The following is a 24,952-nucleotide window of genomic DNA, read 5'->3' on the forward strand; positions in this document are numbered from 1 at the left end:
TTTTATTGATGTGTTGTTGGATTCTATTGGCTAGAATTTTGTTGAGGATTTTTGCATCTATGTTCATGAGGGATATAGGTCCAAAATTTTCTTTTTTTGTAATGTCTTTACCTGGTTTTGGTATCAGGGAGATGGTAGCTTCATAGAATGAGTTGGGTAGCATTCCATCTTTTTCTGTGCTTTGAAATACCTTCAGTAGTAATGGTGTTAAGTCTTCCCTGAAGGTTTGGTAGAACTCTGCAGTGAAGCCGTCTGGGCCAGGACTTTTTTTTGTTGGAAGTTTTTTGATTACCGTTTCAATTTCTTTTTGTTTTATTTATATGATGGATTACATTAATCGTTCTTCTAATGTTGAACAATCCCTGCATACCTAGTATGAATCCCACTTGGTCATGGTGAATTATTTTTTTGATATGTTGTTAAATTCTATTGGGTAGAATTTTGTTGAGGATCCTTACATCCAAGTTCATGAGGGATATAGGTCTGTAATTTTTTTTTTTGTTGTTTTTTGGTGTCTTTACCTGGTTTTGGCATCAGAGATATGCTGGCTTCATAGAATGAGTTTGGGAGTATTCCATCCTTTTCTGTGCTCTGAAATACCTTTAGTAGTAGTGGTGTTTTACTCTTTTCTAAAGTTTGGTAGAACTCTTCAGTAAAGCCATCTGGGCCAGGGCTTTTTTTTGGGGGGGGGGGGAGTTTTTAAATTACCTTTTCAATCTCTTCTTTTGTTATGGGTTTATTTAGTTGTTCTACCTCTGTTTGTGTTAGCTTAGGTAGGTAGTGTGTTTGTAGAAATTCATCCATTTCTTCTAGGTTTTCAAATTTGTTAGGGTACAATTTTTCATAGTAATCTGATATGATTCTTTTAATTTCAGTTGTGTCTGTTGTAATATTGCCCATCTCATTTCTTATTTGGGTTATTTGCTTCCTCTCCTGTTTTTCTTTTGTCAGTTTGGCCCATGGTTTACCAATTCTGTTAATTTTTTCAGGGAACCAGCTTTTGTTCTTGTTAACTTGTCCAATTCTTTTTTTGTTCTCCACTTCATTGAATTCTGCTCTAATTTTTATTATTTCCTTTCTTCTGGTGCCTGAAGGTTTCTTTTGTTGCTCTCTTTCTATTTGTTCAAGTTGTAGGGATAATTCTTTGGTTTTGGCCCTTTCTTCTTTTGTATGTATGCATTTATTGATATAAATTGACCTCTGAGCACTGGTTTCACTGTGTCCCAAAGGTTCTGATAGGAAGTGTTTTCATTCTCATTGGATTCTCTGAATTTCTTTATTCCATCCTTCATGACTTCTATAACCCAGTCGTTTTTAAGCAGGGCATTGTTCCATTTCCAAGTGTTTGATTTCTTTTCCCTGCTTTTTCTGTTATTGATTTCTACTTTAATGCCCTTATGGTAAGAGAAAATGCTTTGTAATATTTCGATGTTTTGGATTCTGCTAAGGCTTGCTTTATGACATAATATGTGGTCTATTCTAGAGAATGTTCCATTTGTGTTAGGAAAGAAAGTATACTTGGCAGCTGTTGGGTTGAGTGTTCTGTATATGTCTATGAGGTCGAGGTGGTTGATTGTGGCATTTAGATCTTCCATGTCTTTATTGAGCTTCTTTCTGGAGGTTCTGTCCTTCAGCAAAAGTGGTGTGTTGAAGTCTCCTACTATAATTGTGGTGCTGTCTATCTCACTTTGCAATGTTGTTAGAGTTTGTTTTATGTGTCTTGAAGCCCTGTCATTGGGTGCATAAATATTTAATATGGTTATACCCTCCTGGTATATTGTCCCTTTAATCACTATATAGTGTCCTTCCTTATCCTTTGTGGTGGATTTAACTTTAAAGTCTATTTTGTCAGAAATTAATATTGCCACTCCTGCTCTTTTTTGATTGTTGTTTACTTGATATATATTTTTTCCATCCTTTAAGTTTTAGTTTGTGTCTCTAAATCTAAGGTGTGTCTCTTACAGGCAGCGTATAGACAGATCGTGTTTTTTTATCCATTCTGCCACTGTCTGTTGATGCATTTAGCCCATTTACATTCAGCATAATTATGGATAGGTATGCGTTTGGGCTGTCATTTTAATGTCTTTTTTTGTGTGTGTTGTTGACAGTTTCTTTTTCCCACTTAATTTTTTGTGCTGAGTAGCTTATCTTTATATATTGTCTTTTCCTCGTATTTGTTGTAATTTGTTTTGTTTCTGCTGAGTCTCTATTTTTTTCCCATATTTTATTTTGATGAGTAGGATCGTTGGTCTCCTTTGTGATTACATTAATATTTACTCCTATTTTTCTAAGTTTAAACCTAACCTTTATTTCTTTATATCGCCTTGTCTTCCTTATATATGAAAGATCTATGGCGCATTTCTTAGTCCCTCTTTATTGTTTTAATGTTGTCTTCTTTTACATAATGATGTTGCTGTTTCTCCCTTTTGAGTATTTTTCTTATCTTGATTTATTTTTGTGATTTCCCTATCTGGGTTAACATCTGATTGCTCTGTTCAGTGTTCAAGTTTTCAGTTGATAGCTGATATTATTGATTTTCTAACCAGAGAACTTCCTTTAGTATTTCTTATAGTTTTCGTTTGGTTTTTATGAATCCCCTAAATTTCTGTTTATCTGGAAATGTCCTAATTTCACCTTCATATTTGAGAGACAGTTTTGTTGGATATATGATTCTTAGCCAGCAATTTTTTTCCTTCAATGCTTTATATAAGTCATCCCACTCCCTTCTTGCCTACATGGTTTCTGCTGAGTAGTCAGAGCTTAATCTTATTGACTCTCCTCTGTAGGTGACCTTTCCTTTATCCCTAGCTGCTCTTAAAATTCTCTATCTTTGTTTTGGCAAGTTTGATTATAACACATCTTGGTGACTTTCTTTTAAGGTCTACTTTATGTGGAGTTCAATTAGCATGTTGAATAGATATCTTCTCATCTTTCACGATATCAGGGAAGTTTTCTGCCAACAAATCTTACACAATTCTTTCAGTATTTTCTGTTATCCCTCCCTTTCTGGCACTCCAGTCACTCATAGGTCATTTCTTTTGATAGAGTCCCACACAATTCTTAGGGTTTCTCCATTTTTTTTAATTCTATTATCTGATTTTTCTTCAAGTATATTGTCGGCAAGTACTTTATCTTCAATCTCACAAATTCTGCCTTCCACTTCCTCAATTCAGCTCCTCTTTCTGTAAAGATGTCTAATTCTGTAATTTTATTGTTAATCTTCTGAATTTCTGATTGTGTCTCTCTATGGATTCTTGCAGCTTATTAAATTTTTCATTACGTTCTTAAATAGCCTTTTTAATTCCTTCAACTGCTTTATCTGTGTGTTCCTTGGCTTGTTCTATGTATTGCCTGATTTCCTTCCTGATGTCTTGAAGAGTTCTGTATATTAATCTTTTGTATTCTGCATCCGGTAATTCCAGGAAGACATCTACATCCTGAAGATCGCTTGATTCTTTTTTTCTGAGAGCTTGTTGAAATGATCTTGGTCTGCTGCTTTTTGTGATTTGATAGTGACTGTTGTCTCTGAGCTATCTGTAAGTTATTGTATTAGTTTATTTTATGTTTGCTTACTGTATCCTAGCTTCTTACTTTGTTTTGTTTTGATATGTCCAGATAGGTTGCTTGAGGGAGCTAGCTAGATTATTTTTGTCTTTGAAGCTCTAATGTCCTTTTATCAGATGGCTAGAGGCATTACCAGGCATATAAGCATAGGAGTCCATTCACTTTTCTTGTATGGATTCAGCTCAGGTGTCCAGGTAGTTGGTCATCAAGTGTGTGGTCCAGGCTCTGTCCTACAGTCTTAGAGGGGCAGAGGTGATTGGTGTAGGTACCGATATCTGATTTTAGCAGGGGTCAGGCTCTGAACAAGCCAGGGGGCTGACAACCATCCCGAGTGTCCGTGAGGAAAGCACATCCCTGTTCCCTACAGCGCACAGATGGCTGGTTCTGCAGATGGACCGTGGGCAACCAATGCTTTTGGTTGTAAAGACTGGGAAGTACCAGTTATGCTTGGCCCCCAGTTGTGGGTGGCTCGGTTACCTGAGTGGAGCCACCAGTCCTTAGGCCCCTGATGTGGGTAGGTGAGGATCTTGTTTAATAGGAAAAGCAGTGTCAAACATCAAACACTCACTGCTCCACCACACAAATGAAACAGTTGTAGTCTACCAACAAGGGCCTATTCTCCTGAAATAGGCCCACAAAAGTCCCTGCAGGAGGGAAAGGTATTCAAAGTCCATGGACCATTTATCCCTGGATAGGAGCTGCTTCTGTCCTGAGCTCCCCAGGTTAGTGGAGCTGGCAGATTATCTTTTCCCCAGTTGTGAATTTATTCCTTCTCCAAGGCCGGGAGAATGGTTCAGATTGCACATCAGGACCTATCTCAGGCCCAGGGAAATCAACAGCCATTGAAGCCAGCTTCAGGGCAGAGGGTGTGGTAAAATATACGCAAGCACTTATATTTTGCCGAGAGCGTCGTTCTTCTCTGGTTTCGGAGGTGTGACCAGGCTGTGCAGCTGGATGTTTCCCCCTGAGGAAACTGCAGCCAAACGCTACCACCAGCCCGCTGCAGCTGCTCCTGGGAGTAGTGCCTGAGGGTTCCCGGCAATTCAGGTCTGGCAACTCTTCTCCACTTCTAAACTGTCTCTCCCTCCCCCTACTGCTCAGTCCGTTTCCTAACTTTGCCTTTGATATTCAGGGCTTCTAGTTTGTCGTAAGCGTAATCTTTTCACTTGTTTTTTTGGGGTCTTTGTTGTAAGGGGGTTCACTGGAAGCATCTGACTACTCTGCCTTCTTGGCCCCACCCCCAAGTCCTATAACTTGATCATGGTGCTTCCACAAGTAATCCACAGCTTTATACATTTTTCAAAACTCATCAAACTGTATGCTGAAAAGGGGGTGAATTTTACTTTATATAAATGATACCTCAATAAATGCGATGTTTTAAAAAAGTGTGTATCATATTTTGAAAAGGCAAATCAACCTAAGTCTTAAGTGCCCCTTGTACAAGAAAACCTTCAGGAATAACTGTATGAAAAACCATAAGTCCTATAGAAACATCTAAAATTTAGAACAGAACCACCTGTATCAGTCAAAATTCTAGCAGAGAAAAAGAACCAGTAATGAATATACATCCCTATTAAGAGACTTATTTTAAGGAATTCACATATATGATTGTTGGTATTGGCAAATTAAAAATCTGTATAGCCAGCCACTGGGCTGGAAACTCTTAGGCAGAAGTTGAAGCTGTAGTCCACAGGCAGGGTTTCTTCTTCCTCAGGGGATACCTCAGTTTTGCTCTTAAGGCCTTTCAACTGATTTTGATGAGGACCACCCAGTTTATGGAGGATAATCTCCTTAAAGTCAGCCAAATGTAGATGTTGATCACATCTGCAAAATACCTTCACAGCAACACCAAGATTAGTGTTTAAGTGAATAATTGGGTAAGTGGACACATAAAACTAACCATCACACCACCAATGTTTTTTCCATTTTGCAATGTATCCTGGCTGTTGGCAACAATGGAAGGCATGAACAAACAGCAAAATAAAACTGTTTGAAACATCATTCAGGGCCAGTGTTAGACACTTTTTGGAAGAAGTTCATTTAATGGGAAGAATGTTGTGAAGCCTAACATTCTAGTTATGGATGAATCTGTCTTGGTTAAAAAAGAAGCAGCTAAGCTGAAAAAAATTTCCACACTGAGTAATACCAATTAAGGACACATTTAACTATACACAAATAGCTGAAAGACTGAGGCTATCCTGGTTTTTAACTTTAAAGTTTTTACTGAAGCATTGATGTTAATGATTTGTCCTTTTATTGATCTGTGATTTCTACATTCAAAATAACAATGTCTATGAAGATACATTCACTTACATAGTTCTTTATGGCAATATTCTTGGTAAGTTTCAACAATACATATGATTTTAAGGAACATTGTATCAACTGGAAAAATGTGTGCATATATTCAAAGACAGCACCTAATCTAACAAACAGGCTGCAGGTAAGAGTAGATCAAGGCCCCTCACCCCTAAAACTCACTCCAAGAACTCATTGCTTCAAGGAGTTTCCCTCTGGAAATGTTTTCACTGTGTTCCATTGGGATAATAAAAGCAGTAATTTAAATTTTAAGCTAAAAATTTTATTTAACAATCAGTAAATTACAAATAGAATACTCATTTTTAGAGTCAAATTTATGACAAAATGGAAAACTCAGATAGGATACTCCCATAGCCAGGGGAATATACTGGTCAGAGTTTTTCAACTGAGGCTTGATTTGTTATTTTCTTTCAAGGAACCAAAACAATGTCTCAGCAAAGGCAAGATAAGTCATTGTTCAGAAGAGAGTGATTCACCAGAGTGAGCACTCTTGAAGAACAAATGCAAAGCAAAACTACAATTTTTTTTTTCATTTTTATTTTTTGTGAAAATATATACAACAAAATATACACCACTTCAACAATTTCTACAATTCAGTGACATTGGTTACATTCTTCAACTTGTTCCACCTTTCTTGACAACCTTTCCCAAACCATTTCACCATCATTAACATAAACTCACCTATTCTTTAAGCTTCTCATCTACCCTTTTGAGATGCTGTTGTCAGTGTGATCACATAGACATAATTATTTTAAAAAGCATAATGTTTAATGCAGGCATTCTTTTCTAATTATGTGAAAATATTATTTGGTACAAAGATGACTTCAGAAGATAGTGCCGTGCAATGAATTATTTAACATGGCCTTTCTAGCCATGGCCTTTGTGACTCACACACAATGATTGAGAGTTGTTGTTGTTGTTGTTAGGTGCCATAGAGTCGATTCCGACTCATAGCGACCCTATGCACAACAGAATGAGACACTGCCTGCCCTTGCGCCATCCTTACAATTGTTGTTATGCTTGAGGTCACTGTTGTAGGCACTGTGTCAATCCACCTTGTTGAAGGTCTTCCTCTTTTCCTCTGACCCTGTACTTTGCCAAGCATGGTGTCCTTCTCCAGGGACTGATCCCTCCTGACAACATGTCCAGAGTATGTAAGACATAGTCTCACCATCCTTACTTCTAAGGAGCATTCTGGTTGTACTTCTTCCAAGACAGATTTGTTCGTTCTTTTGGCAGTCCACGGTATATTCAATATTCTTGGCCAACACCACAATTCAAAGGAGTCAATTCTTCTTCGATCTTCCTTATTCATTGTCCAGCTTTCACATGCATATGATGTGATTGAAAATACTATGGCTTGGGTCAGGTGCATCTTAGTCTTCAAGGTGACATCTTTGCTTTTCAACACTTTCAAGAGGTTCTTTGCAGCAGATCTACCCAATGCAATGCATCTTTTGATTCTTGACTGCTGCTTCCATGGCTGTTGATTGTGGATCCAAGTAAAATGAAATCCTTGGCAACTTCAATCTTTTCTCCATTTATCATGATGTTGCTCATTGGTCCAGTTGTGAGAATTTTTGTTTTCTTTATATTGAGGTGCAATCCATACTGAAGGCTGTGGTCTTTGATCTTCATTAGTAAGTGCTTCAAGTCCTCTTCACTTTCAGCAAGCAAGGTTGTGTCATCTACATAATGCAGGTTGTTAATGAGTCTTCCTCCAATCCGGATACCTGTTCTTCTTCGTATAATCCAGCTTCTTGGATTATTTGCTCAGCATACAGATTGAACAGGTATGGTGAAAGGATACAACCCCTTGTTCTGTCCAAACAACTGCCTCTTGATTTATGTAAAGTTTCCTCATGAGCACAATTAAATGCTCTGGAATTCCCATTCTTAGCAATGTTATCCATGATTTGTTATGATCCACATAGTCGAATGCCTTTACACAGTCAATAAAACAAACGTAAACATCCTTCTGTATTCTCTGCTTTCAGCCAGGATCCATCTGACATCAGCAATGATATCCCTTGTTCCTTGTCCTCTTCTGAAACCAGCCTGAATTTCTGGCAGTTCCCTGTCGATATACTGCTGCAGCCGTTTTTGAATGATCTTCAGCAAAATTTTGCTTGCGTGTAATATTAACGATATTGTTCTATAATTTCCACATTCAGTTGGATCATCTTTCTTGGGAACAGGCATAAATATGGATCTCTTTCAGTCAGTTGGCCAGGAAGCTGTCTTCCTTATTTTTTTGGCACAGACCAGTGAGGACCTCCAGGGCTGCATCCATTTGTTGAAACATCTCAATTGATATTCCGTCATTTCCTAGAGCCTTGTTTTTCACCAGTGCCTTCAGAGCAGCTTGGACTTCTTTCTTCAGTACCATTGGTTCCTGATCATATGCTACCTCTTGAAATGGTGGAACATCAACCAATTCTTTTTGGTATAATGACTCCGTATATTCCATCTTCTTTTGATGCTTCCTGTGTCATTTAATATTTTCCCCATGGAATCCTTCACTATTGCAACTCAAGGCTTGAATTTTTTCTTCAGTTCTTTCAGCTTGAGAAACGCCGAGTGTGTTCTTCCCTTTTGGTTTTCCATCTCTAGCTCTTTGCACATGTCATTATAGTACTTTACTTTGTCTTCTCAAGCCGCCCTTTGAAATCTTCTCTTCAGTTCTTTTACTTCATCATTTCCCTCATGTGTCTGTCAGTTTGCCATACTGCGGGAGCTTGTGTGTTGCTGTGATGCTGGAAGCTGTGCCACCAGTATTCAGACACCAGCAGGGTCATCCATGGAGGACAGGTTTCAGCTGAGCTTCCAGACTAAGATATGATTGAGTGGGATTATGCAAATATGGTATGCGGAACCTGTGATGGTTGGGGTTATGTGCCAGCTTGGCTACGCCATGATTCCTAGTATTGTATGGTTGTCCTCCATTTTATGTGTTGTAGATCCTGACCTCCATATGTTGATGAGGCAGGATTGGTGTAAGGTGTGTCTTGGGTCACAGCCTTGCAGGAGCACATGACTCAAGCCCCACCCTTATGAAAGTTACGCCCTTCCTGGAGTGTTGCCTGGAGAGGCTCTCTGTTTTTCTGCATCTTGATCTTGCCTCCAGTTTGTGATCCAATGACCTCACCAGAGGCCAGCTGTCTGACTTGGTGATTCTGGGAATCACCGGCCTCCACAGCCCCTTGGGCTGGGGGCCTATCGTGCGACCTGATTCACCAGCTTCTGCAGCCTTGTGAGCCAGCAGCCTGTCATCTGAACTGCCGGGTTTAGTTCATCAGCTCCTGCAGCCACGTGGGTTGGAAGAAGCCTGTGCCTGACCAAGGATTTTGAGACTTGCCAGCTTCCACAACTGCATGAACCATTTCTGTATATGGTTTCTGAGTTCTGCGGGATGTCGCAGCAAAATAGGAACAGAAAGACGGGAGGGAGAGTACTGGGCGGAGGGGGGAGAGTAGTCGATGTTAGAGATGATAGAGTGTTACAGCAGCTTGGAAAAGTTGGACATTTGGGACATCTTTAACCTCCCCCTCATAGTAACCAGCTTTGTGCCAGTCCTTATAAAAGAAATTACTCATTTAGATAGTTTCGGTTCAAGGTTTAAAAGATTTCTTCAGGGTAATGGTTTCAGGGAGTCATCCAGCCTCAGTGGCTCCAGGAAGTCTGGATTCCATGAGAACTTAAAATTCTTAGAACTAAAAATGTTTTGCTGCTTGTATAGGACATGACTAAGGTGCCTCCTCAGATTCTCTTGGCCTCACATTTCTCAGGACTCTGAGCCACTTGCCTGCCTCAGCTGCCCCCAAGTGATTGACTCAGTGCAGCTACAAGTTTAAGCCCTTGGCAGACAAGTTTCAGTCAGGGAAGCAAAATCGCTATGAGTGTTTTTAATAAGGAATTTATGGTAGGATTTAGACCTTCACATTTGAGGGATGAGTTGGGGAAGTAAACGTCTGAAAAGGGGGATGTGGAATATCATAGGAAAGTAGCTGAGCAGCCCTGGCTGGCACAGGCAAACGAGTCAGAGCTTGCGAGGAAATTTAGACACTAGGCACATCCAGCTGCTGCAGAGGGAGCAAGAAGACAGGTGTAGAAGTCTAGGGATGATTGTTGTCTTTAATGACTACCACATCTGTGAGTTCACAGTGAAGAATCTGGTAGCTGATCTTGGTCTCAGTTGCTCAGCAAAGGAGACTATAGCGCAGAGAAGAGTGAGAACAATCAGGAACCCTCTTGCATCTTTGTGTTTTTCTCTCACCACCTCTAACAATGACAACTTTCAGAGTGGCAGAGCTGCTGCTTTACTTTTGCTTCTCAAATCTCACCCTACTTCAGTTTTGTCCATCTCTAACCTGGATGGCACAGTTTAACGGCGCTCAGCTGCTAACCAAAAGGTTGGAGGTTAGAGTACATCCACAGATACCTTGGAAGAAAGGCCTGGTGACCTATTTCTGAAAAATCAGTCACTGAAAACCCTATGAAGCATAGTTCTACACTGGCACACATGGGGTTGCCATGAGGTGGGTGGATTCAACTTTTTTTGTTTGTTTGTTTAACCTGAAACCATATAGGAAAGGGGATTCTGGGAAATGTAGTTTACTACATAATGAAATTGACTGTAGAACAATTCAGCATAAGTACCATACCTTGGCTCTAGGGCATGGGATTTGCTTTTGACAAAGGGGTCAGATGACATATCCTGGAAGCTGGGGAGGAGCTAACCACCAGGGGGGTAAATTTTGACCAGTGGGAGATAGGAGAATGGGGGGAGCTTTGCAGATAAATATCTTCTTTGATGCTCCCTTTGGTAGACTATTCCTAGGGACAATTTTCTACACAGCATATCCACAGACATTTTACATGGCTAAGCAACTGGTTTTGTCTTTCCAGTTTCCTGGAGCATATGCCAGGTTGCTTACCTATCACCTTGTACTTGCTTCCCATCCTTCCCTGCCTCACTTGCCCTTTTCCTCACTCACGATGCCCTGGGATTGCATCCCGCAATAAGTATTAGTTACTTCAGCCTTCCTAGGAAATCCCAACTAGACAGTTAAAATTAAAAAAAGCAACGAACATGAAGTGTGAGAGTTTGATGAAAAGAGCCGATGGTGGGGGCCACGATTCATGCCAGGCTCAGGTTATTTGCGTGTGATGAAATTATAGCATTAACAGTATTTTAAGAACATGATTATCTCTTCACTGAAAAAGCCCATTAACAAGTGTTTCTCTGAGACAAAAAAAAAAAAAAAAGGGGACGGCTCAGGGGAGCTGAGATTCTTTTAGCCAAACATATGACATTATGACTTAAACTCCCAGCGTGAATATACATGATACGAAAACATTCCTGTCTTCAGACAACTTTCTGAGCAATAACCCTGCCATATCTCAAAAAGTAGTGAAAAGCCTGCTATTTGTATTTACATACCTATGCCTGCTGAGTTTTCAAAACACTGTGACGCAGGAACACATTGGAGAAGCTGCCTTGGTATGCAGCATCAGCTCTCTTTAATCCACCCCATTTCTCCAAGTGAATGGGTGTAATGCCCTCACATCTTACTTGAACATTACTTAGTTAGACAGGTAGGAGAATTTTTTTCCGGATGGTAAACAGTTTTAAACTTATTTTTAAAATAGTAACACACACACAAATACTGTGGGATAGAATGAAAAGTCTGCAAGCATTCTTAAGATAAAACCTGAGATTTAGGTTGTGGTAGTCCCCTTCTCTCACCCCCATAGTTTACGGTTCTCTGCTATTAAGGGTTGAGTGAAAACTTTTGCGAACTACTTCTTTATGTTAAAGACTGAGTACGCTCTATCTCCTTCCACACTTTTGTACTGTCTTACCTGGGGCTTGGCTCTCTCTCTCACCCCAGCAAGAGAGCGGTTTCTGTGGAGCTCTGTCAGTGGAGCCCAGATGGAAGGAGGAGTTAAAGGGAGAAGATGATCAAGCCAAGGTCAGCGTCTGAGCCTTTACCTTGAGGAGTTGTTTTCCAGGGAAGGAGCTCATGTAAAAGTGTGATGTGTCACAGGGTCCAGCATCTATAATTTTACGACAGGATTGATATGAGAAGGTTGCTAGTCAGAGTGGAAGAAGCTAATTCAAAAAGGTGAGACTGGAGATTCAAGAGAAAGCACATATGAGAGAAGGTACATATAGTTGACTATTTCACAGCAAATCAAGATTTTATCAGCAAAGAGAACAGTGAAACGATGTCACAGTTGCCTCAGTGATAGCAATATCTAAAATTTAATTTTTAAAGGCATTGCTCATCCAATCCAGACCCCTAGAGAACCCACAGATCAGTCCAGTGCTGTTTTCTGTAACAGCTGCTGTTGTTAGTTGCCTGCTGCCGGGACTGGAATCTGACTCATGGCAACCCATATATGCAGAGTAGAACTGCTCCGTAGGGTTTTTTAAGGCTGTGACTTTTCTGAAGCAGATCTCCAGGCCTGTCTTCCCAGGCGCTTTTGGGTGGATTTCAACCACCAACGTTTTAGCTAGTTGAAAGCTTAACTTTGCACCGCCCAGAGTATTAGGCTTTAGTCGGTGTTTTCTGGAATTTACCCCCCTGAAGACAGTGAGGACAGAAATGTCTAGAAATACTTCTGACATTTCCTAAGTCATCTGTTCACAGAAGAAACGTCTGTGCAAATATTTAAATTACCCCTCCTTTCAAGCAAATTTGCCTTTGGATTCATCTGTCCTCAGGCATAGGCAGAGAACAGTATAACTGTGAAAGGGTCGGGCAGTGGTGGGGTGGGGCTGACATTGCTCTGCTTTGCTCCAGGCTTGCAGCAACAGACTGTTTCTCTCACAGAGAATCCAAGTGTTTTCCTGGACCTGGGAAGTTTTGCTCCCGAGTGACAGCAGGGACAGGGGTAGGAGGTACACACAGTTGTGTACTGACCAGCCTGGATGACGGCCTCAGAGGGCGCTCGGTGGCAGGGGCTTTGCAGCGCTCGGTGGCAGGGGCTTTGCAGCATTCGGGGCGCGGGGGGGGCGGGGGGGCAGGCCGCCAGGCTGCCGTTCCCTTCTGAATTCACTCTCCCACGGTGCTCTTAGCCGCTACGCTGCAAGGCACTGAGCGCTGAAGCCATTCGGGTTCACACCTTGCGAGGCTGGCCGGCTCACTTCCGCTGGCCAGGGCGGGGCGGGGCGGGGGCGCTTCTACTGCGCTCGGGTCCGGGGATATCCGGACAGGGTCGCCGGAGCGGGTGACCAATAGAGACCACGGTTTCCCCCAGGGCCCGGCCGTGGACGAGTCCGCGCAGTGAGACCCCAGGCATCGTAGTCGCCGCGCCGGGCCCCGCCATTCTCCGGGCGGCGCAGGGAGGTGCGGCCTGCCTGGTGGGCACGCGGCGGGAGCGCCGGCCGCCTACAGCTGCGCTCGGGCCTGGCCAGCGAGCTGGGAGCCGGGGGCGGGGAGCCCGGAGCGCCGCCCCGCCTGCGCGCCCCGCCCGTGGGAGAGGAGGGGCTGCGGCGCAGCGGACCACTGGAGGCGCAGCGCCGCCGCCGCCGCTGTCCGTGCTGGAAACCGCGGCTCGGCGCAGGCGGCGCCGGTGCCTCGGTTCCCCAGCCAGCCTGCGCGCTTGTCCGCCCGCCAGCCGGGGCCACCTCCTGCCTCCCGCCGCCGCCAGTATCAGGACCCGTGGAGCCTCCGCTCACCCTCCAGGTAGGTGTCTTAGTTGCAGAGGGCACGCCGGAGCGAACACCGTGGTGCCGGCACCGCGGCCCGGGGGCATTGTGCGCGTCCGGAGGGCCGAGGATCCCTAGGGAGGCGCGGGTAGGCAGCATCTGCTGCAGCCCCCCGAAGCATCGCTGCCTCCCGGCTTTCCCGGCCGGATAGCCCGGGCACTTGAAAAGTGGGGGCGGTGGTGTCAGTCCAGCCCGCAGCAGAGGTGGGAGGGGGCGTCTGTGTCACGGTCCCTGCTCGCCGTCCTCCCCTCCCCCTCGTAGTCGGGAATTCTGGCTGCCTAGAGCTCACACCCGCATTCCCCCCCGTCGCCCGGCGCCCGGGCTCGCCCCAGGCTGGGGATTGAAGCTGGAGCAAGAAGGACTGATGTAATTGCCAGTGGAGAACCGAACTAGCGCGGGTGAGAGCCCTCGCGCCCTAGCAAGCGAACGCCTACGCTGCACCTCTCGGGGAACCCGGGGAGCTGCGAGGAGCGGATGGGGAAGTTGTGCAGTGGCTTTTACTGTGCGCGTGCACTGCGGGCTGCACTCATAGAGCACCCCTGCTGGCCCTCCTGCAGCCTTCCTGCTGCCTTAGTCCACACCCCCAGGCCAGGGCTGAGTCTGCCTGCTCTGGTTCAGACCCGGACTGGGTTTGCAATGCAGTCAAGACGTGCTTCCTCTGCGTGGAGCTAGGAGCTGCCTGCGGATCGCAGCGCTGGAGATGCTGGGGGGAGGAGGAATGAGGGACCTGAGGAGGAAGCCGGGAAGAAGTAATGACACCAGGAGTTTTTTTTTGTTTTAAGCCTGTACTGTATACACGCACATCTGCAAGGCACCTTTTAAGCTGTTTTGAAAGTTATGAGCAGATACTGATTTTGTGGCAATTCCGTGATATACCTGAACGGTAGCTTAAACATAGTGTCCTAAAGCTGGGGAGAGCATTACATAATGGACGTGAAGCAGATGACAGGAAACTAAGTGAACTCACTGGGCTGTGAGGTTTTCTCTCTCCCGGGCACAAAGTCCTATGAGGCTTTTTCTCCGTAAGGTTCTCCATTTTAAAACCGCTGGACTAGGTTTGGCAATCGTATGTTATAGCCAGTTGTGATTGTGTTTTTCATGTAACAAAATTTTTCTTCAAAATCTTTTCTAAAATTTAAAAAATCACATGCGGATGGCTTGTTACTGTATCACAGAACTGACTAATAAATGTAACCCTCAGGGAAAATTTAAAAAATTCCCTTCTTAATAGCATTAACTTTGTTTTCCTCTCGGTTATATATTTTTTTCCTCCCCCACCGTTGTTTTTTGGAAGCATTTCTACAGTTTCGGGTGCTGTAAGCTCACACTGTTGATAATATTCCTACTGAATGCTACAGCATTGCAGATAAAAGGACTAATAATAAATGAAACAGAAGACCTCGCAGTAACTCTGAGAGTGAGCAGGGTTCCCAAGGTCGAAGGGAAGCTGCAGTGTAACTCAGCTATATTCACCTATAGAGAATATGCATAACCCTCCTCGGGTTATAAGGAAGGCCCTGATTGGTGGAATATTTTTCTGCCTGGTAGTCTTTTGCAGCTGGATTTCATGTTTTTCCTTAAAATCATTTTTCTCATTCAAGGTAGAAGCAAAATATGTTGAAATTAAAATCTTTGCTTTTAGAAGACCTGAAAATCCTGATTTGCTAGTATTCAGTTAAGTGATGTTGACAGCTCAATTATGCAACAAAATTACCTTCAGTGGATGGATTGCCTTTGGGGATACCTCAGTTTCAAATTATGGTGGTTTATCAGTTGTCTCTTGACTTTAGTATAGTGTGATTCTGTTGGACTTTTACAGGAATGCATAATAAAAGTTTTTGTGTTCCTAAATTTCTTTAACCTTATGTTAGCTTTAGAGTTTTAACCTGATAGTTTTTACTCCAAGAAGTGGGATAAAGTCCTTGCAAGATGAAATGTTTGTGGTTGGATGTCAGTAATACCACTGCAGAAATAGAGGTAGGCAAAATGCATAAATAGATAAAAGTTTTATGTGACTTTATTCATGAAACTGTTGGAGTAGGGAAAGAGGGTTTAAATTTTATTAAAATGTCTTGGTTAACTGGTGTCCAGTATTCAGTCGAGAATTACTTATTGAGTACCTGTTCTTTTCAAGGCACTGACCTAGGCATCATTGGAATTGCAAATAAGAATAAAAAGATGTCCCAGCCCTCAGGAGTGTGTAAGTCTAGATTGGGAGGATAAGGTATAAATTCTTAAAAGTTTTTTTAAAGAAAAGGTTAAATAATAATTATGATATTTTTTGTTATTTAAAAAAATTTTTATAAAAAGAGTCTTACGCTATCCATTGTCTTCTGGGCCTTTTTTTTTTTTCCATCCAACATTAAACTAAAACTCATCCTTTTTGTATGTAGGTGTGGTTCATCAACTTTCGCTGCTGTACAATATCCCGTTACGTGTCTATAATACCGTATGTTTCACTATTCTCCTGCCAGTGGACACTTTTTTCCCAGGTTTTTGTTTTTAAATTACAAACGGTGCTCCCCTCATCATTCATGTTTCCTGGGGCACATGCACAAGTGTCTTCTGGGTATATACCTAGGAATAGAATTGGTAATTTGTAAGGTATATGAATATTCACCTTACTAGATGTTGCCAAATTATTTTCAGAGTGGTTATATTGATTTATTGCATACATGTGTTGTTAGGTGCCATCGAGTCAGTTCCAACTCATAGTGATCTTATGCACAACAGAAGGAAACACTGCCTGGTCCCATGCCATCCTCATAATTGTTGCTTTGTTTGAGCCCATCCTCACAGCCACTGTGTCAGTTCATCTCATTGAGAGTCTTCCCCTTTTTCACTGACCCTCTACCTACTAAGCATGATATCCCTTCTCCAGGGACTGATCCCCCCTGATAACATGTCCAAAGCATGTGAGATGAAGTCTCAACATCTCGTGTTCAAGGAGCACTCTGGCTGTACTTCTTCCATGACAGATTTGCTCTTTCTTCTGGCAGTCCATGGTATATTCAATATTCTTCACCAACACCATAATTCAAAGGCATCGTTCTTCAGTCTGCCTTATTCATAGTCCAGCTTTTGCATGCATATGAGGCGATCGAAAATATCATGACTTGAGCCACGTCACCTTAGTCCTCAAAGTGACATCTCTGTTTTTCAACACTTTAAAGAGGTCTTTGCAGCAGATTTGCCCAATGCAATACATTGTTTGATTTCTTGACTGCTGCTTCTATGGGCGTTGATTGTGGATCCAAGTAAAATGAAATCCTTGACCACTTAGTCTTTTCGTCATTTATCATGATGTTGTATATTGGTCCGGTTGTGAGGATTTTTGTTTTCTTCATGTTGAGGTGTAATCCTTTGCATACACGTACATGTTGAAATATACTTTTTTAAAAAAAAAGTTAAAAAAAAAAAAAAGCAAGGGAATGATTTTTCAAAAAGCAAGAGAAAATAAAACTTAAGATGGTGGCTGTCTTAGGAACACTAGGGATGGCATGGGGAAGGGCACATAGGTGGATGTAAGTTATTGTTAATGATCTAGTACTTGGGCTTGGTGGTGAGTTCATAGGTGATTATCATAGTAAAGAAAAGAATCAGAGTCATGCATGGACCAATGATAATTTTAAAGTTCTAAGGAAAAAGAAAATAAGGACAATAATTATCACCAGGCAGAACAGACTTCTGTACCAAAAGGAAATTGCCCACAAAGATGGATGTTCATTGAGGGGTGAGGAAGCAGTCCCTGTATACGTGCATGAGTTACCAAGAGTTCATGGAAGAGATTTGCAGGAAATGGCTGTGCTGAGAAGAGAAAGGCCATCTCAGACAGAGAAAATGATATGAACAGAATTGAAGAGAGCCATGAGAAATTTTCAAACAGTAAACTAACTAAAAAACCCATTGCCATCGAGTTGATTCTGACTTATAGTGACCCTATAGAACGCAGTAGAACTGCCCCACAGGCTTTCCAAGGAGTGGCTGGTGAATTTGAAGTGCCGACCTTTTGGTTAGCACGGAACTCTTAACCACTGCACCACCAGGGCTTCAAACTAACTAAAGCGTTTATAAAATAAGTGTAAGGACAGTCTCTGTTCATAGAGTAGCACAGATTTGTATCATTAAGTTCATATTTGCGTAGTGCTTTGCAGTTTACTCACTGCTTTCAAGTCCATTCTACTGTTTGGTTCTCACAAATACCCTGTGAGGAGATGTTATCTCATTTTTCAAAAGCAGAAACTGTGCTTCAGGGAGTTTAAGAAACTTGCCCGAGATCACATGGCTAACAAATCTTAGGTCTCAACCTTCATATCTGAGCACCTCTTTGGGCGGGGGAGAAGCAGGCAGAGATTACAGAGTGTTTGAGGAAGGACAATAACAACAATAACAAAAAAGTGTAAGAAGCTGATAGATTAAGGATGGGAGAGACCCAAGGCAGGGACCTGAGTTAGAAGGTTGCTGATTGAGATGAGTCATCAAGTTTATAGAAAAGTATAGAGAAGAGATTTAAAAAGATGCTGGGAGAAGAATCCAAAGCGTAACTCAGAGGAGGAGGAAAGAGTCAAAGATGCGTGACTATAATTAGAAGAAATGGGGAAGTTGGAATAGAAATTTCTGACCCCTACTTATTGCAGATCTAAAATGGAGATACTAATAGCCACCTCATGTAATGCAGGGAATAAGATGTGATTGCCTGACTAGAACCTTTAGGCATAATACTTGTTTTCTATCTCATGTTGTGAGATAATAACACATGCCTTTAAATTCTGTCACATACACCCCCCTTGAAAAAGATAAAGAGGTTACAATACTTTAAGTCTGTGCATTATAATAAGAGTTACTTATGCTCTCCTATGGGGACAAGTGTTAGACTTTTTACTTTTAAATCTATTTTGAAGTAATATATAGTGATATTTTGACTGAATATCATCATAACTGATGATCTTGTACACACTGTAATACATTTTCAGCATTTTCTCATATTCTAAAATTCTTTTCTGATTTTACATGTTTTTGACAGTCTTTTGATTATCTCTAATTTTATCTTCCAACTGGTTTTGTATTAGCTGATATAATAACTGGTGGCAAAGTAAAATTTTCTCCAACAGACTCTAGTTCTTGATTGCCTTTCCCTGGCATAGTGATTTGGAGAACAGTTTGCCGGTAGTTGCAACAGCAGTTGAATGGAAATGTGGCAATGTCTTTAATACAAAAAAAAAAAAAGACTGACTTCCAAAGAAAAAAGCTTGTTGCTTACCAATAAAGTCCGAAATTATAAAAAAGCTCATAATAGAATAAATAGAATAAAGGAGCCTATAAAACCAAAAAAAACAAACACGTTGCCATCCAAACAATTCCTGGTCATAGCTACCCTATTGGACAGAGTAGAGCTGCCCCACATGGTTTCTAAGGCTGTAAATGTTTATGGAAACAGACTGCCACATCTTTCTCCTGTGGGGCAGCTGGTGGGTTCAAGTCACCAACCTTTCGATTAGCAGCTGAGTGCTTAAGCATTGCACCACCAGTTCTCCTTAGAAAGGAGTCTGTAGCCTCTGTTATTTGGGGGATGATTATCCATATCCCTTGCTTCAGCTACACATTCCTTATATTCCCTGAATAGATATAACTATTTAATGATTTGAAATCCAGTGTGGACTTAGTAGCTTTGGTCAAGACAATGAAGTAAAATAAAATTTAGGGATAACTGACATGATGTACATCTCAGTGACTAAAATTCTGCCGTGGTTCTGTGTTTTCGTGAACTTGGAGGCAGTTCTGTGTCTATCCATTTGAAGACTGAACTCTAGGCTGATCTAGTGTCTGTGGGTCTCATGTGAAGGTGACATGGGCACATTGAGTGCCATTCCTCATTCAGCCAGTGTTTATTGAACACTTAGTATGTGCCAGATACCATATTAAGTGCTGGGTCATAAACATGACTGCCCGCAGGGTCTGACCAAAACAAAGCCTATACAAAACAAGTCTCTACTGAATACGCATGTTTGTGGTATGGATTTGGTGGTGATTTTTGAACCTGCATGAAGTATCTATTTTTTCATTTATTCCCTAAATTTTTTTCCAAATTTATGTTTAGGTCTTCTTGAGTTAAGGGTGCTATGAAAAAAAATGCAGTCCTGACAAAGAACAGTTATTTTAAATGAAGTTCTGTTTTATTGGCTTTTTAAAAAGGAAGGCTTTACACTCATGGTAAGTTCTCTTGTCATGAAGACAAATGTTATCATATAGGAGCAAGACAAAAGTCAAGGAAGAGATAGTTGGATGGGTGAGTTTGGATTTGTTTGGAATGGAGTGTGACTTAGTGTTGAATTGACTTCTAAAGGGAAAAATAGAAATAGACAAAGATGTTGTTGTGTGCTGTTAAGTCAATTCTGACTCATAGCAACGCTATATGACGAGTAGAACTGCCCCATAGGGTGTCTGATGGCACAGTGGTTAAGAGTTGGCTGCTAACCAAAGGTGATCAGCTCAAATCTACCAGCCGCTCCTTGAAAACCCTATAGGGCAGTTCTGCTGTGTCTGATAGGGTCACTGTGAGTTGGAATTGACTGGATGGCAACGAGTACATCTTTATGGGAGTGTATCACCAGGCTTTTCTCCCACGGAGCTGCTGGTGGTTTTGAACCGCTGACCTTTGGGTTAGCAGCCATGTGCTTAGCCATTGTGCCACCAAGTAGTTATTAGAAGACCTGACTTGGATATTACAGGGAATTGAGTATATTGAGTCATGTATATTGATCTCAAGATTAAGTCCTTGGTAGATTAGATGAACCTATTCTCTTGTGAATTTGTGTTCATTTTGTGAATGAGTGTAGTGTTTACATTAAAATAAATCATAATGAAAATGTTAAACAACTATGAATTAAAGGGATTCTTTTAATGAAGTGGTCAAATTATAGGAAACAGAAAAGTCCAACGATGACAGTGGTTTGGCAGCTTACTTGAAAGTAAAAAGTGCCACGTGTGAGGGAATTCCAACTGACAGGGCCAGTGTCTCAGGAAATCTATAATAAGCTAACAAAATGCAGAGCTAGAAAAGAGGCCAAATCGAAGTAGCTTAATATCCAGGACTATTTTGGAGATTACTAGGCTAAAGAGAGCATTAAGTATATAATTTAACTCTTAAACTCAAGATAAGTTTAAGTAAGTTAATAACATTTAAAGAGAATTGTTGGCATCAACATTTGAGTGTTTCACCAGTACTATGAGACTGAGTTCAAAGAATTCGTGATTAGTACACAGAAAACTTCCTGTGCCTCAGAGGTGATGGATTATCTCTTTGGGGTTACTGTTCCAGAAAAACTGTGTGTCTGTTTATAAAATATACTAAGGAACTACCCAGAGACTGGAAATCTATTTGCTTGATATGCTGATGCTTGAATGACCTTTACATTAGATTCATAAGATGTTAGAGCTGAAAAGGCTTGTAAAAAAAACTAATCCAACCTCTCCCATTTTCCTCTTACCTAGGGAGGTGCTAGCCCCAGGTGCAGATATGACTAGGAGAGAATGTGACAGGTAATTACTTGTATTGGTGGTGTTATGAAATAAAGCTCTTCCTCAAATTATGGGTGGGTGAAAGAGAAAATGTGCCAATGGGAACTTTCTACATTCGGATTTTAGGCTTACTTTCCATCATTCTCCTTTTCGAGGAGTTGGCTTTAAAAAGTGAAATAATATGTTTTTTCCTTAGGATTTTAGAGAGAAGGCTTTGTTTTCAAGGGTATGATGACAGGAATAGGTGTTACCAATTATAGTTACTTAAATTTTTTAGGTGTTTGCTATTTTAATGCCTGAAGCTTTGCCTTTTAACTCAGTGGACGGGGATATAAACTTTTTTATCTTGCATCTTAATTGAGGCAATTCTCGCTGTAAATCTTGAGACAGACCTATCCACATTTTGAAAAGATCATAAAGTAAAAGGGAGAACAACAGTAGTATATTTTTAGAATCTTTTTTTTTTTTTTCTTTCCAAAAGTGGTACCTAAAATAATCCTGGCCTCAATTTCCAGCAATAGCTTTATTTCACATCTCCTAAACTGGTGTCTGAATTTTTATTATAAATATAAAGTTACCTTGAGTTTTGTAATACAGTGTTGCTCTAAGTAAACTATTATCAACTACTAAAGTTTGAAGAATAAAATATCTGAAAGACATTACAATAAAAAAAAAGTTACATGTCATTTCTGGAGACAAAGTTTAGAAGTATGATTTTATTTTAAATCAGGATAACATTTTCACTTCCTATTTATCTGTAGCAGCTAGAAAAGCTTTTGCATATTCGCACCCCATCAGGCAACAATCTGAACAGTTTTTGTTGTATAATTTCCTTAGAATAGAAAAAGTAGTGCAATTTGAATGGCATGTTGATTATGAAAAGACACTAATGAAATTCCATTTGATCTCAGTAAACTTCACATTGAAGCAAGAACTATAAAAAGAGTTTGATCTCCAGGGTTGGCCAAGCAAACGTGGGGTTCACGTGTAGCTCCATGGAGAAAGCAAAGGAGAAGGAAAGAGCAAAATACACAGGAACTCAAGGTAATGGAATAGGAAGGTTATAGACAAGGAAGGAAGGGGATGGGTATTATATCCTAGTTTGCTTTTCAATATCATTTCAAAAAGTATAGACAGAGAAAATAAAAGTGCAAATTTGAAGGCATATGGAGATCAGTTATTTGGGAAGATGTTGGCCTTCATACAGGGAAAAAGAAGAAATCTTTTAAACATCTTGAAGGGTACAGAAGGCATAAAAGGCAGATAAATTAAACTCCATTAAAAGAAGAGAGAGCATGTGTAACCATCAGAAGATAGACATCACCACCCTGGGAGGAAAGCATGTGTCATCAACAAAGCGTAACTCCTTAATATCTAAAGAGCTTCGGGGTGTCAATAAAAAAAAGTCTGATAATCTAATAGAAAAAGGGGCAAAGGAACGTTCACAGGAAAGGACTTACAGATGGCACTCATATGAAATTATGCTCAACTTATAAGAGAAATGCAATTTTAAACCCTTTCACTTATTAGATTGGCAAAGATTATGAAGTTTAATACCTTATGGTGGCAAGCCTTTGAGGGAACTGGCAGGCTCATACATTGTTGGTGAGGGTACGAATTGGTGCAGCCTCTATGGAGAGCAATTTGGCAATATCCAGCAAAATAAAAATTCACCTACCCTCTAATCTAAGAAATTTTTCTTCAGATGTACATTGCAAAATGAATTTGCACGAGGACATTCATTGCAGCGTTGTCTGTAACAGCAAAAAAAAAAAAAAAAAAACTAAATATCAATATGGGATTGATAGATTCTGTTCAAATACATTAGGAACAAACAAAATCAGTAGCTGTTAAGAAGAATGAAATCACTGTTGGCGTATATGGAATAATCTCTAGGATGTAAAATGAGAACAAAGGAAGGTGTAGAGCAGTATATGGTCATCTGTGTTAAATAGGAATGTTTGTGTGTGTGTCAGTGTCTTTACGCTTATGACTGCAAAGACTATCTCTGGAAGATTACACTAGATTCCAACTCCGGTAACTGCCTCCGGAGAAGAGAACTGGGTAGCTAGGGGTGGGGAAGGCAAGGGCAATTAGTTTCTTACAGTACACTCTTTTGGATTTTTAAACATGTGAACATGTTATCTATTCAAACCAAAATAATTTTAAATTTCTTTAAGATCACTTGTGCTGATCAAGAATATTAAGTAGTTGTAACCAACAGAATTCCTTTGCAGATTTGGGGCCCATTCTCTGTTGATAAAAGAATGTAATAGTTGCCATGAAGTGTTACCCTAACTACTACTCTGATGCTAAAGTTCAAAGAAGAAGGAAACTGGGAGTGGTTGTCCTTTGGGACAGGGTTGACGCACCTTAGTTCTGTGTAGTTGTCCTGCCCTTGCCACTATGCCCCAGCTATCCAGTCTCACTGGGAGGGAGACCGCAGGAACATTGATTAGGAGTAGGTTGCTGACTAGAGCTCAGGTAGAATAGACTTTAAAGAAGGTGATGACAGAAGCCTGTGCTGGGAGAACACAGAAATGGAGATAGTATTATTAACTGCTCCACCCCCTGTAATGCAACTTGCAGTGGTACAATAGAGAAGACTGTATTTTAAAGGTCGGAGCCTGGAGATCATCTGCTACACACTTGGTGTGGGGTCCAGGAATCTGTATTCTTTTAAAACTGCACTCATTCTGGGAGCCAGTTGTGGGAGTCACTGATTTCTTCCAACCCCCTCATTTTGTAGAAAATATTATCCCCCTGTATCCCCTGAAAGGAGCCTAAGTGGTACAGTGGTGAAGAGTTCGGTTGCTAACCAAAAAAGGTTGGCAGTTTAAATCTACCAGCTGCTCCTTGGAAACCCTTTGGGGCAATTCTACTCTGTCCTGTAGGGTCACTATGAGTCAGATTTGACTCAATGGCAGTGGGTTTTGGGTTTTTATCCCCTGAAATATCCTGGGATATTTTTATATTAATCTCCAAAACCTTTTATGATATCCTACTCTTATGCACATGCATTTATAAGAGCAATGGTTTCACTATGCCTTTGTCCTCCTAGAGCTTGCAAAAAAAAAAAAAAAGGGATAGAATATTGAGGAGAAAGCTGAGGAAGCAATTGAATGGTTAGTGGGTCACAGCTTTGGGAAGAATAATTATGTATGGATATGAATTTAATAAGCTGTAGTATGCATAATTATGAGTTAGACTGAAGACATAAAAAGCTGGGTGACTGACAGAGAGAGCTGTTGTGTTACGAAATATGTTTCCTAAAAAGAAGTAAAAAGTTTAATTATAATCATTAATAAATATTCAAAGTTAATACATGTAGCTTTTCTTTTGGAATTGGTAATTTTAAGCTAGAAATGACACTGAGAAAATACGCAGGGGAAAAAAAAGTTATATCAATCTCTTTTTTTTAACCTCTAGGGATGAAGTTAGGATTAAATATGTATCCTAATAAGTGAATTGAGTAAATAATATGTATTTCTTTTCTCACTGGAGGTTCTGAATTTTTAGTGGTTATGTTCTTTTTGAAACAAGTTCATTTGAAAGCTAGGAGGAATAGGCTCTATAGTTTCTAAATGGTGTGACAAGGAAAACGGGGCGATTTGAAGAGCCAAGGATGATAGAGGTGAGTGGGGAAGGTCAGAGAAGCTCGATAGATATCACAGAAGAGGCACTGGAATGACCTTGGTGGGCTTGGCTTTGTGGGGGATGTGTGAAAGTATTTAGAGAATGCTTTCCATGACTTTCCAGGGCTGTTGAAATTTTAGGATGTATTTGATCCTTAAACAGTGTACTTAGTGTATCTAATTCACAATAGAATTTTGTGAG

At 40.9% G+C, this 24,952-nt stretch overlaps 2 protein-coding genes across 2 annotated transcripts in view; one reads left to right on the top strand and one right to left on the bottom strand.

The window, feature by feature from the left end:
• Nucleotides 1–13,041, bottom strand: part of PDE11A (phosphodiesterase 11A) — a 600,047-nt gene extending 587,006 nt beyond the window's left edge. The window contains exons 1-2 of the mRNA XM_049887539.1: nucleotides 13,012–13,041; nucleotides 11,746–11,940 (exon numbers count right to left, since the gene is read on the bottom strand). The gene's annotated coding sequence lies outside the window, so the exon portion shown is untranslated. The remainder of the gene's footprint in view (nucleotides 1–11,745; nucleotides 11,941–13,011) is intronic.
• LOC126078331 (uncharacterized) overlaps nucleotides 1–21,638 on the top strand; it is a 56,366-nt gene extending 34,728 nt beyond the window's left edge. The window contains exons 3-4 of the mRNA XM_049888828.1: nucleotides 12,720–12,787; nucleotides 13,147–21,638. Coding sequence (XP_049744785.1) covers nucleotides 12,720–12,787; nucleotides 13,147–13,675 — 597 coding nt within the window. The 3' untranslated portion in view covers nucleotides 13,676–21,638. The remainder of the gene's footprint in view (nucleotides 1–12,719; nucleotides 12,788–13,146) is intronic.
• The last annotated feature ends 3,314 nt before the right edge of the window (nucleotides 21,639–24,952 follow it).

The sequence above is a fragment of the Elephas maximus genome, chromosome 6 (genome assembly GCF_024166365.1).
Source record: "Elephas maximus indicus isolate mEleMax1 chromosome 6, mEleMax1 primary haplotype, whole genome shotgun sequence".
NCBI classification, from domain to species: domain Eukaryota; kingdom Metazoa; phylum Chordata; class Mammalia; order Proboscidea; family Elephantidae; genus Elephas; species Elephas maximus.